The sequence below is a fragment of the Lampris incognitus genome, chromosome 5 (assembly GCF_029633865.1).
Source record: "Lampris incognitus isolate fLamInc1 chromosome 5, fLamInc1.hap2, whole genome shotgun sequence".
NCBI lineage: Eukaryota > Metazoa > Chordata > Actinopteri > Lampriformes > Lampridae > Lampris > Lampris incognitus.
Genome location: NC_079215.1, coordinates 53356406 through 53370539, shown reverse-complemented (window position 1 = coordinate 53370539; position 14134 = coordinate 53356406). Strand labels below are relative to the sequence as shown.

At 44.8% G+C, this 14134-nt stretch overlaps 1 protein-coding gene across 2 annotated transcripts in view; it reads right to left on the bottom strand.

Annotated features, from left to right (window-relative positions):
- Window positions 1-14134, bottom strand: part of tbc1d1 (TBC1 (tre-2/USP6, BUB2, cdc16) domain family, member 1) — a 93246-nt gene that overhangs the window by 74479 nt on the left and 4633 nt on the right. The window contains exon 1 of one of the 2 annotated variants that reach the window (XM_056279529.1): window positions 403-673. The exons of the other annotated variant lie outside the window; for it this stretch is intronic. Coding sequence (XP_056135504.1) covers window positions 403-459 — 57 coding nt within the window. The 5' untranslated portion in view covers window positions 460-673. Of the gene's footprint in view, window positions 1-402; window positions 674-14134 lie in introns of those variants that run through there. 2 annotated transcript variants of the gene reach the window in all.

Here is a 14134-nt window from a genome sequence, read left to right as displayed (position 1 = left end):
TTCGCCTCCATCCCAAATGTCCCACCACTGCGTCGGGACCCCCCGCGGTGGTCAGAGAGCCCTAGCACTGATCACTGGCCAAGCTTCTCACCGTTTCCAAGGCCAAAGATCCGTCAGTCTGTCAAGTTAAAACAACCGAGTGAAGCCCCAGGGGGGGGGGGGGACGTGTCTCCGTGCCTCTGCAGTGTGTTAACTTATCCCTATCTCTCGTCGACCCCGGCGGGACAGAGTAGCGAGCCCCCCCCCCCCCCCCCCGCGTCAGTCGGCCGTTGTCAAGATTACCAGCCCCGTTGACTGGCGGGTCAGCTCGCGAGCGCGGCGACTCCTCTAGGTCGCTCCGCCTAGCTCGAATGCTAACGCTAACTGGCTTCGCCGGACGGCGCGACAAGGAAACCGACTTACATCTTTTGGCTCCGGCTTGACGGCGAACAAGCTGAATCTCTGTAGTCGCGCTTTCATCCCATCCGTTTATAGACCTTAAATCCCGCGGGGGGTGGGTGGGTGGGGGGGGGCACTTTTCCGTAAAAGTCCGACGGGGCTTTTCCCGTAGCCGACCCGTTGCGTTTTACACCTCGTTATTTGATGTTGACACGACGCGGGACGTTTTCCCCGTTTCGCGAAAGTTGACTCGTCTTCACCCAGATTCAAACCGGCCGTCGAGGAACTGAGGAGCGACGCCCCGCGTTATCAGACGGGCCAATACGTTGAAGGGGTGGGGGGGGGGATGGGGGGGGTCGCGGCTCCTGTCCCGGCGCAGCCAAACTGAAGGCTAAATCTCAGTTTACTCTTAACTGGGGGGGCTAAACAAAAAGGTGTCTGTGAGGGTAATCCCTTTCTGGCACTATGCTGCTCACTAAAAGGCATGGATACAAAGTAGCAGAAATGCTCAGCGCAGGGGAGTAACCCGGGAATGACCCAGTAAAAGGATCTTTTCCTCTGCTGGGTCACTGTTGTAATTCGCTGACACATTTCTGGTCCGGGCTCCACATTTGGGCCGGATGTGACCCTAAAGTCATCGAATCCATTTTTTTTGGGAGAGGGGGGGGTACAGAACTACCCCACTTCTGTCAGACAGTAAGACGAGACCACACTTGTACGAGGAACTGACGTGTGTATACAAAGTCGAACAGCACTTCAATGATGACATCCAGTGGTCAATTAAACATTCTGCAACACTTTCTACAGAACACCAGGGGGAAAACCTATGATCTCCTCCGTGTCCACTGAAGGGGGAGGTTGTCTCCATGCCTGAAACGCGATTGTAGCCCCAGTGTAGAATTTTCTGGAGTTGACACAGCCGTATGTTCCGTTTAGTACAAGTTGGCAGGGCAACAAGGCAGAGGCCACCCATTCGCTACACACCACTTGACCCGTTTTGCATCTGGCCCTCCGCCAGGCTTTTTAAATCAGGCACAATGGCATTTCAGCCTTGTGTAGCCACTCCAAATTTCGCGAGCTCAATTTATTCCGATGTGCATAAGGCGCCCTAGGTGACCCCCCCCCCCTCCAAAAAAAGCGCCATCTTCAGGGGAAAAAAAACACCTTTTAGTTTTACTGTTATAAACACGAGATAAATAAAAGTGCAACAGCAGGTGTGCAGAAAAAAGGTAAACAAAACAGGAGACCGAACATATTGTTTGCAGTTATAAAACTATTTTAAAAATGTTATATATATAAAGTAAATATTTACTAATGTGCAATGAAATACATAACAGGTGCATCTCTCGTATCATCCCACTCAACAAATACATAAGTCATAATACATGTTAAGTTATGTGTCCTCATCTATTTTATTTATACTATGTATTGTGTTATTAGTGTGAATGCTGGGCACTCACACTATTGCTTTGCAGTGCTTTATTTATTTATTTTTCTTCCGCCCATTTTTTGACACTTTGTAGCTCCTTCCTACTTTTAGCCACTGAAACCATTCAACTGTCAAAATGGTCAACTCATTAAGGACGTTAGTGCTCTTCTTTCAGATTTTTCATACCTTTTGAACTTTTTGAAATATTCAACTTTTTTCAGCCATTTTTTGAATGGGAGTCAATGGGGGACTTTTGCAACCTTTTCACCTCTTTTACTCCTTCATACTTTTAGCCACTGAAACCATTCAGGTATCAAAATGTTCATCTCTTTAAGCCCATTAAGGCTCATATTTCGTTTTTTTATATCTTTTATACTTTTAGACATATTAAGCTTTTTCTACTTTTTCAAAACAATGGAAGTCTATGGGGAAAGGTTGAAACCCTCATCACCTTTTAACTGTATCTCCTCCTTCATTTTTTTGAGCTAGAAACCCCATTTAACGCTTAAACAGTTCAGAACATTCAGCTCTTTCAGAATCCTATTCAGATTTTAAAAATATTTTATAGTTTTTGAACAATTCAGCTCTAAAGTTTAGCAATTCTGCCATACACTTTGCCTGTTAGAATGTTCAGTCCTATTGTGACGTCACATATCAATTTGAAACTCAACTGCCAGCCTAATTTTGTGTTTTTCAGTTTTTTTATACCATTAAAACTTTTAAAATATTCAGCCATTTCACATTTCAGTTTCCAGGTATTTCAGGTAGGCTAGTGACTTTTTGACTTTTCCTATTTATCCATTTTCAGCAATGCTTTCGCAATTTCTTTCAGCAGCTCAGCATTCACACGCTTTTTCTATGGAAAAGCATTTTTCTAGTTTTAAGTTGTAGGCTGTATCTCATTTGTTAGAATTATATGCTCCCATATTATATGGTGTACGACCATAGTTTATTGTGCGCATGTATTGTAAACCATACGGTGACGTGCACGCCAGATGACTGTATCTGGTTAGTGGGTTCATTCATTCTGGGTGAACTTAACTTCGTGAAAACATGCCTCGGTTACTGAAGCTGTTCCAGTGCTATGAGAGAGAAAGAATAAATTGAAACTTAGCTTACGTGAAGGTATCTACAGAGTGATTTTTTTTTTATTCATATGGATGACGTAAATGTGTGACGATGGAGAGTGCAGCGACAGAAAACGCAACAGGTTATGGGCCCAGGCATATTACGGGAGAAAGGTGGCAGAGGTTGGTGTTCAACGGAGACGAAAACAACTATGAACTTTGGGGGGGGAAGTTTCTTGGCCACATGAGAATAATGGGCTTAAAGGACACAATACTCTCCACCGCGGGTACTGACCCAGAAAAGAATGAAGAATGCTACGCAGAGCTAATTCAATTCCTTGACGACAAAAGCCTATCGTTGGTGATGAGAGAAGCTGCAGATGATGGTAGAAAAGCCTTACAAATACTACGGAGTCATTATGCCAGTCAGAAGCCCAGAATTATTGCTCTGTATACCGAACTAATCTCACTAAAGAAAGAGTCTGAAGAAACTGTTACAGACTATGTTATACGAGCCGAAAAGGCGGTAACTTCCCTAAGGAATGCAAAGGAAGTAATTAGTGATTGGCTGATAATAGACATGATTCTGAAGGGTCTTCCAGAATCGTACAAACCTTTCGCCATTCATACAACACTGAGCAGCGAGGAATTAACGTTTACACAGTTCAAAAGTAAACTACGGAGCTATGAAGAGACAGAAAAGTTCCACGCTAAAACAAAATCGGACAACGTGATGAAAGGGGACATATCATCTGTGACTTGTCACGGATGCGGAAACCGCGGCCATAAGGCGAGAGAGTGCCGCCAGAAAGGAGCAAGTGGCGCTGCTGCCAAGTGGTGTGGCTTCCATAGAAGTTCAACACAGTGACGAGACATGTAGAAGAAAAACCAAGCACAAAGATGACGCAAAACAAAAAGGGACGAACTAATGGTAGACTGGAGCAACATCCCACATCATAACAGAGAAAGACAAATTCACCAGATTTGATGGGACTTTTGACCCAAAGTCAGAATGAATTCATAAACAGAGATGGAACCGCCTTCCGCATAGAGGAGCATGAGAGACTGTACTACCTGAAAACGGTAAATAACCATGAACAATGTGTTGATGATTCAGTTAAGTGATATGAAGTCCAGGGACAAAATGAATCTAACTTGTGACGTCAAAACATGGCATGAGATTATTGGGCACTGTAATGTTGATGATTTGTTGAAATTACCTAAAGTGGTAGAGGGTATGAAGATCACAGGTAATGCCAAGATTGACTGTAGTGTGTGCACTGAGGGAAAGTTCACCAAGACCAGAAACAGGAAAACTGATGCAAAAGCTAGCACGCTCCTAGCATTGGTGCATACCCATTTAGCATGTCCCATTGAGCCAACTGCTCAAGAGGGATACAAGTATGCCATATCATTCACGGATGATTTTTCAGGGGCGGTATCTGTTTACTTCCTTAAAAACAAAAGTGACACAACATTAGCGACAAAGAAGTTCCTTGCAGACAGTGCACCATATGGTAGAGTCAGGTGCATAAGATCAGACAACGGCACAGAGTACACGAGCAATGCTTTTCAGTCACTTTTAAGGGATAAAGGTATAAGACAGGAGACATCATCCCCCTACTCTCCCCATCAAAATGGGACAGCTGAGAGACAGTGAAGGACCATCTGTGAAATGGGAAGGTGCCTATTACAAACCCCAATTCCAATGAAGTTGGGACGTTGTGTAAAATGTGAATAAAAACAGAATACAATGATTTGCAAATCCTTTTCGACCTATATTCAATTGAATACACTACAAAGACAAGATATTTAATGTTCAAACTGATAAACTTTATTGTTTTTTGCAAATATTCACTCATTTTGAATTGGATGCCTGCAACACGTTCCAAAGAAGCTGGGACAGAGGTATGTTTACCACTGTGTTACATCACCTTTTCCTTTTAACAACACTCAATAAGCGTTTGGGAACTGAGGACACTAATTGTTGAAGCTTTGTAGGTGGAATTCTTTCCCATTCTTGCTTGATGTACGACTTCAGTTGCTCAACAGTCCGGGGTCTCCGTTGTCATATTTTGCGCTTCATAATGCGCCACACATTTTCAATGGGAGACAGGTCTGGACTGCAGGTAGACCAGTCCAGTACCCGCACTCTTTTACTACGAAGCCACACTGTTGGAACACGTGCAGAATGTGGCTTGGCATTGTCTTGCTGAAATAAGCAGGGACGTCCCTGAAAAAGACGTCGCTTGGATGGCAGCATATGTTGCTCCAAAACCTGTATGTACCTTTCAGCATTAATGGGGCCTTCACAGATGTGCAAGTTACCCATGATGCCATGTGCACTAACAACCCCCCATACCATCACAGATGCTGCCTTTTGAACTTTGCACTGATAACAATCTGGATGGGCCTCTTCCTCTTTAGCCCGGAGGACACGACGTCCATGATTTCCAAAAACAATTTGAAATGTGGACTCGTCAGACCACAGCACACTTTTCCACTTTGCATCAGTCCATCTCAGATGAGCTCGGACCCAGAAAAGCCGCCGGCTTTTCTGGGTGTTGTTGATATATGGCTTTCACTTTGCATGGTAGAGTTTTAACTTGCACTTGTAGATGTAGCAACGAACTGTGGTAACCGACGATGGTTTTCTGAAGTGTTCCTGAGCCGATGTGGTAATATCCTTTACAGAATGATGTCGGTTTTTAATGCGGTGCCGCCTGAGGGATCGAAGGTCACGGGCATTCAGTGTTGGTTTTCGGCCTTGCCGCTTACATGCAGAGATTTCCCCCGGATTCTCTGAATCTTTTGATGATATTATGGACTGTAGATGATGAAATCCCTAAATTCCTTGCAATTGTACGTTGAGAAACGTTGTTCTTAAACTGTTGGACTATTTGCTCACGCAGTTGTTCACAAAGTGGTGAACCTGGCCCCATCCTTGCTTGTGAACGACTGAGCCTTTCGGGGATGCTCCTTTTATACCCAATCATGACACTCACCTGTCTCCAATTAACCTGTTCACCTGTGGAATGGTCCAAACAGGTGTTTTTTGAGCATTCCTCAACTTTCCCAGTCTTTTGTTGCCCCTGTCCCAGCTTCTTTGGAACGTGTTGCAGGCATCAAATTCAAAATGAGTGAATATTTGCAAAAAACAATAAAGTTCATCAGTTTGAACATTAAATATCTTGTCTTTGTAGTGTATTCAATTGAATATAGGTCGGAAAGGATTTGCAAATGATTGTATTCTGTTTTTATTCACGTTTTACACAACGTCCCAACTTCATTGGAATTGGGGTTTGTACTAGATAAGGGATTACCAAAGGTATTGTGGCCTTATGCTGTTCAAAATGCTGCTCATATCCGAAATAGGTGTTACAATGACAGGACTAAAAATACCCCATATTTCATGTTAACCGGAAGAAAGCCGAATCTTTCAAAAATGTGGATGTTTGGATCAGACTCTTATGCGTACAAACATGATCATAAGAAATTGGATCCCGGATGTGAGAGAGGAATATTTGTGGGGTACAGTAAGAGCAGCCCAGCATACCTGGTCTACACCCCACATACAGAAAACGTGTCAAAACATAGATTGGTGAAATTCATTAGAAAGAACGGTGTAGAACAACAGACACAGACTGATGATTATGATTCAGAAATCCAGAGATACGAATGCAGAAAGCCTGGTAGTGAGAATAGTGCCACACAGTGAGGATAGCACAGAGAAGCAGGTCCTAGGTGGGAATGAGGAGGATGTAAACGCAGAGAACACAGATTTGTCACAACATGATGAAACCACAGAAAATGTAGTCCGAGACGAGCTCAAAGACCTGGTCAAAGCCAAAATCGTTGCTATCCAAGAAGAGAAACGAGCCCCAAAATACTTAGAGGATTACCTACTAGACTTTAAAGAAGACGGTGTAATCAGTGCAAGTATTGATTAGTGTTACAGGGGGGTATGTGGAGTCCCCCAAACCTATAGAGAAGCCCTGATGTCACCTGAGGTGCCCGGATGGGAGCGTGCTATGAAGGAAGAGATTGACTCACTTAAAGAAAATGACACATTTGAACTAACATCTTTACCTAAGGGTAGAAAGATAGTGGGGGGGAAATGGGTCTATGCCATTAAAGAAAATGCAGAAACGTCTATAAAGCTAGATACATTGCTACGGGTTATAACCAGACAGAAGGCATAGACTACCATGAGACGTTTGCCCCCAACAGCAAATTTTACTTCAGTAAGGGCACTGATGCAGGTAGCAGTCCAAAATGAATTAATTGTTCATCAAATGGGTGTTAAAACGGCATACTTACATGCTCCGATAGATGAAGACATCGTCTTAGACCAACCAGAGGGTTTTGAAAAGACATCAGAGACAGGAGAGAAGTTAGTATGTAAGTTAAAGAAATCTCTCCACGGTCGGAAACCATCTGGAAGGAACTGGTACAAACTTCTAAACTATCATCTAGAACAAAGCGGTTTTGAGAGAATAGAAAGCAGATAGAAAATGAGACAATCACTGTAATCATCTGGGTTGATGGTTTGATTATCGCAGCAAGCAATAATGATATGCTCAACAGGTTCAAAGAGACCATGAAATCCCAATTCAGCATGAAAGAGCTGGGGAAAATGTCATACGAACAGAAGGGAGAGGAAATCACAATGAATCGGAAAAGGTACATCCTGAAAATGCCTGAACGGTTTGGAATGTCAAACTGTAAACCTAAATATACCCCAAGCGAGCCAAAAGCGGAGGGTGACTGTCGTGAGGAGGGTGACAACAGTGAGATTGTTAATCCCAAAGAATATCGTGAGATTGTAGGCAGTCTGATTTATGCCATGACTTGTACCAGACCGGATATTAGCTGGATAGTTAGCAGACTGTCACAAACACTGGCAAAGCCAAAAGCAGGGAACATGGTGGCCGCCAAGCATGTCTCGAGAAACCTAAAGGGTGCAAGTGACTACGAGTTGTGTTGCAAGAAAACGGATGAGAACTTGAATCTCACAGCATTCAGTGATTCTGACTGGGCATCTTCTCTAGAAGATAGACGTAGCACTACAGGGTACTGCTTTAGCCTGACAAAGCAAGGCCCTGCCATTTCCTGGAAGTCTAAGAAACAACCGACAGTAGCGCTGTCAACTTGTGAGGCTGAATACATTGGCCTTGCAAACACTACTCAGGAAAGCATGTATCCAACTCAACTGTTAAATGGCATGGATAATAGAGTGTACAGTTGTACCAAAATCCATGGAGACAATCAGGGGGCCATCGCACTGAGTAAGAACCCAGTGAACAGACAGAGGTCCAAACACATTGATGTGAAATATCACTTCATTCGTGATGCGCTCAGTGAGGGAAAAATAGACATTGTGTACTGCCCATCAGAAGACGGCGTTCGCAGACATATTGAAAACACCTGTAGCAAAGATTAGAATGGCCAAGTTCAAAGGTTTTCTGTTTGGAAATTAAAGTGTGTGGTCATGGCACACGGCTTGAGATGATGAGAACAGGTGGGGGTGTTAAGTTATGTGTCCTCATCTATTTTATTTATACTATGTATTTTATTATTTTAAGTTGTAGGCTATAATCTCATTTGTTAGAATTATATGCTCCCATATTGTGTGGCGTACGACTATAGTTTATTGTGCGCATGTATTGTAAACCATACGGTGACGTGCACCCCAGATGACTCTGTATCCGGTTAGTGGGTTTATTCATTCTGGGTGAACTTAACTTGGTGAAAACATGCCTCGGTTACTGAAGCTGTTCCAGTGCTATGAGAGACAAAGAATCAATTGAAAGTAGCTTATGTGAAAGTATCTACAGAGTGATTTTCTATTCATATGGACGACGTAAACGTGTGAAATGTGATGATGGAGAGTGCGGCAGAAAACGCAACACGTGTTATTCGTTTTATTTTTATAACCATTAAAATAAATATATATTGAATTGCTCCCAATATATATATATATTTAAAGGGCGAGTGGGTGGGGTGGAGGGCGCCCAGTTGGCTCCTCCCTTGCAGGCGGTGCCCTAGGGCCTAGGTGACCGCCTAGGTTGCCTATGCCTAGAAACACCCCTGGCGATGTGAGTTAGTGTGTATCCAACAACGCATAGTAACATAGTGAAGTGCAGCACATACACTAACATAGTGTATGTGCGGCAGGCAGGGAGGTAGAGGAGGTCAGAGTGAGTGCTCACACCGGAAGTAATTAAGTGATTGCACCTGTGTGAGAGTGTGTTTGGTAGTGAGAGGGCGGGGTTGACGAAGTTACGAAAAGAACAAAAATAATCAACTTGTCCCGCCCTCTGATCTGCATGAACATGCCGATTGGCTGAATCAGAACGACCATGCTGTCAATCATCAGTTGTGCAAGCCGGAGGACCAGTTGGAACTTGTTTCCTCACCTTTCATCTTAGATTATGACAGAATTATGGCACTTGGGCGGTCCGCTCCTGTTTGCCAGATCTGGGCCAGAACCAAGCCATCGCAATGCCGCATGTGCCACATATTTGCCAAAAGGTGGCCCATATTTTTTTTGTGATATTTGAGTCATATTCACCATTTACCACACAGGCCACTTCAGGGTCACATCCAGATTACATGTTGCCGAGAGCACCGCATCTTTGCCAAAAAAAAAGAAAGAAAAGGCCCATATTTGATTTGACATATTTGGGCTATATTTGCTATTATACATGTGGGCCACTTCGGGCTCACATCCATTTTGTCAGGGCCAGAAGAAGGCCATCAGTGGCGCATCACTGCCTGAAGTGGCCCACATCCGGGTGCTATCTGGGTACGGGGCAGCAGCCCAGCTGAGCAAACAGGAACTTGCACTCAGAACCGGGGGGTGGGTGCCGTTCACAAGCCGTTTAGAGCTGCCGGCAGTGAAGATAGTTAGTGGGCTGCAGGGCGAGGTCCCTGTATTAGGCAGGCAAAAGTGGGAGATAGTGGGGCGAAAAGGAGTGCCCGTGCCGCTCTCCAGCTGATGAAGAGGTCTGTGGAGATTCCTCACTGCGCTGGACCAGCGCCAAAGCTCAGACCTCGAAAGAGGGTCTCAACCCCTGGGAGAGTTAAGTGATTTTTAAAGTCTTATTAAGTTGTAGTTATTTTTCGTCTATGTCAGCTGGGATAAATAAAGTTCACTATCGTTCTCGTATTTCTGGTTTCCTCCTCCGTTATTGTGTGCACGGTGGAAACAGCCTGGGTGCGGGCACTCTACATTCTGACATCCAAGACCAGGTTTATTTACTGTAACGGATGTGGGTAGGGCATGAAAAGTGACTACGCAAGGGGTTGTTTTTCAGCATTTATTTGCTCCTGCAGAAGACAAACACAACCACACGAGTTGCCCTCTGGTCCCCTCTGCACATCCACTCTCTCAGCAATGCAAAACGGCTATGTGTGTATGTGTGTGTGTGTGTGTGTGGGGGGGGGGGGGGTACCGAAACTCAGGAAGGACAGAGAGGCGATGTGCTGGTAAGGTAATTTCCACAGGAATTATCAAAAATAACAGTAAATTCAAATGAATCAATGAGACAAAATTCACAAATACTATTTGGAAATAAGAATTATGAAAGTGCATTTTTGACTTGTTACACCCACCCCCCACTGAATCTTATCAAATTTGAGCACCAACTGCCCAGTATGCGCCAACGGTAACACTACAAATTGACAATTTAAAAAGGGTCAGCATCAAAAAAACAGCAAAAAAAACACTAAAGGTATCCCATAAGGATGAAGTGGTATGAGAGCCGCGCTTATCCCTCAATGCAGCAACTGGCAACAGGGTGCCTTGTTCACCCGACAAGCCCCTAACACATTGTCGTGCAGGCCCGTGACCGAGAAAACAATGAAAACAGAGGAACATTATACCAGTACGAAAACATTTGGACCCATAACGGCGTAGGCTATCTGATTAAGGTTTTAGTCCGCAAAACCACGCAACATAGACTTGCAAACAGCCTTAACACTGAACTTGTCCTGAACAACCTCCTGGCCGGACACGGTTCGTATGAGCCTGTTCACAGGTTTGACTAGGCCAGTGTTTCACAACCCAGTCCTCAAGGACCCCCTATCCTGCAGATTTTCTTCGCAACCCCGAATAGGTACCCGTTTGTAGTTATTCAACCAATCAGCAATGAATGATGTCAGATGTTGCACACCTTGCATAATTAAGTGCTGTGAGATGATTGGTTGAGTAAGTACAAGCAGGGCTACCTATGCAGGGTTACGATGGAAATCTGCAGGATAGGGGGTCCTTGAGGACTGAGTTGGGAAACGCTGGACTAGGTGGCCAAATCTCGACCTGGCCTGTGTCTGTGTATGGGAACGACCAGTGTGTGAGTGAGGTCTGATCGACAGTTTGCAGAGCGTCTGACCTGCTGTCTGTCTGTATCATGGTGTTGAGAGCAGGATTTGGTTGTCCCACATGTGCCGTAACATCCCCAGCAGTCACAGGGCTACAGTCACAGGTCACAGACTGATCTGTCACGTGGTCCACGGGTGAGACTGAGGCGTCCTGGGGGGGTCAGAGGTCACGCTTGTTCTATTTCTATCAGTAATGTCTGCCACTGACGGACTTGGTGTAGACAACTGTGTAATCCATTCTATGGTTCTCTCAGAGTCCACAGAATCCGGATCAGTCAAGGGGCCCTGTCATACTATCTGTCATCTGTCATACCCTGTAATACTATTTGGTACGCCAAAGTAGTAGGCAAGTTCTTTAATGTCCGAAACCATAGTATGCATCAAATAGTATGCGGAAAAAAAACCTGGATGTCGTACTACATCCAGAGGAATACTGGAGGATAAAAACACTGGACACTACCCTGGCATGAGTATCCCAGAATGCTTTGCAGTACTTAATGACAAGGACCAACAATACAACAGCGGAGGGCGATACAAAACCCCAACCAGCAGAACGGTAGAACCGTTCTAATGTATTACTTTTCACTATCCTAGGCAGCAAGTACTTAAAATCATTGTTTATTTTTACGTTTTAAGAAAGATATGGTTCACCACACTGATGAAAAAGTTTATTAGCGGCGTGTCATCGCTAACCCGCAAAAAGCTGAAAGGGGGTGGCACGGCTCCATGATGTAGGAACAGCCGTTGTACTTTTTTTCTCCCCAATTTCCCCCCCCTTTTCTCCCCAATTGTATCTGGCCAATTACCCCGCTCTTTTTGAGCCGTCCCAGTCGCTGCTCCACCCCCTGCCCGATCAATCATTTAGATGACGATGGCCAATGAGCAGGGCAGCCATTGTTGTTTTCCCAGATAGCTACAGCACCACTCACTGGTTGTCCACCCATTCCATCCATTATCCAAACCGCTTATCCTGCTCTCAGGGTGGCGGGGATGCTGGAGCCTATCCCAGCAGTCATTGGGCGGCAGGCGGGGAGACACCCTGGACAGACCGCCAAGTCATCACAGGGCACTGGTTGTCATCATCTAAAAACCTCTACACACTTAACTGATTGAAGCCGCCTCTAATCCAAACAAATTTCTACTGAGCCTTGCCAGACCACAATGAACAACGTGAAATGTGTAGGCTGCTTGTGCGAGGCTACCGATATTTTCCCTTTTTGGAAATCTTCACAAGGAGTGATGCGTTTTACGCAATCAGTATTGTTAGCAAGCCTGTAGCAAGCTTGGTGTTTTCAGTTTTCCTTAGAGAATTTTATCTGATAATTGCTGTGGCCCGGACCCGTACCACACCCGACACTTTCATCCTGCCCACATAGCGCGTGGAATGATGGCACTTGGGCGGTCCGCTCCTGCTTACCAGATCTGGGCCAGAACCAAGCCATAGCAGTGCCACATGTGCCACATATTTGCCAAAGGTGGCCCATATTTATTTTGTGATATTTGGGCCATATTCACCAGATTACATATTGCTGAGAGCACCGCATCTTTGCCAAAAAAGGCCCACATTTGATTTGGCATGTTTGGGCCACATTTGCCATTATACATGTGGGCCACTTCAGGCTCACATCCATTTTATCAGGGCCAGATAGTCCATCAGTGCCGCATCATTGCCTGAAGTGGCCCACATCTGGAGGCTATCTGGGCCGTAAATGTGCTGCACACAACACCTGGCTTGAAGACATTCTGAGTCTTACGTTATTTTCCGTAAACCATTTTGTCCTTTACTCTCAAAAAAAACTAAACAAAAAACTTTGTTGGCATGCCACTACCATTTACAGCCTGATATCACCAAGGGCAATAGCAAAAACTGTATGAGTCAAAAATAGGTCAAACCGTGGTCCGGTTACTGTTCACAAAGAAACCACCAATCACCATGGCTATTTTGAGCAAAACAGTGCCAGGCATTGTGACCTCAATTAACTTTTGAGATGTCTTGACCTTGTCAGAAGCATACCAATAGTCCTAGATTGTTGTATCAAGATCACTGTTAATATAAGCAAAACAAAAACATATCCAGAGACTGGGGTCAAGTTCCTTATTTTGAATTAGGTTTGAAGAACTCATTTATCTGCAGTCCAAACCTCACTCTCACTCACTCACAAAAACATTTTTTGGACCCCCTCCCTCCACCCTTTTCTCCCCAATTGTATCCGGCCAATCACCCTTCTCTTCAAGCCGTCCCGGTTGCTGCTCCATCCCCTCTGCCGAGCCGGGGAGGGCTGCAGACTACAGCGCTGTGAGAGAGTCTGGCCGACTGGCTACACGGGCGCCATATTGCCTACCAACTGGTAGGCAGCTCCATGCGTGCGATATTCAAAATCGCACTCACTTCATGATCTCTTAAGCTGCACTTTCAAAGAAATAAGGGAAAACAGAGATGGGGTGCCGGGTGAGGTTCTCAGGCACGGTGGGCGTGGCTATGGTGCGGTACTACCAGTACTTAGGGCTCCAGAAATTATGGATTTTCCATCATTTCAATCCCAGTTTCAGAGAACCAGAATTTTTTTTATCATTGCATACCAGTAGTCAGAGTAGGTGGGTTAACACCAGATCAGGAGCAGAGGCTATAATAATAATGTGTTTCACTTTTCCAGTCCATGATGAAGGTGATGAGATCAGGAAGAAGCCCACCAGCGGTCATAACACAGTCGCAGGCACCGAGCAGGGGCTTCTGCCGCATACATGTAGATTTCAGCCCAAAGAATTTACTCCAGAGACTTCAGTTTTTATCCACTACACTACTGGTGTGGTGGGTAAACTGGTGGTCAGTACCAGTATTACATATTTTGCAACGTTCAGTAGGCTACTAGTGAATGAT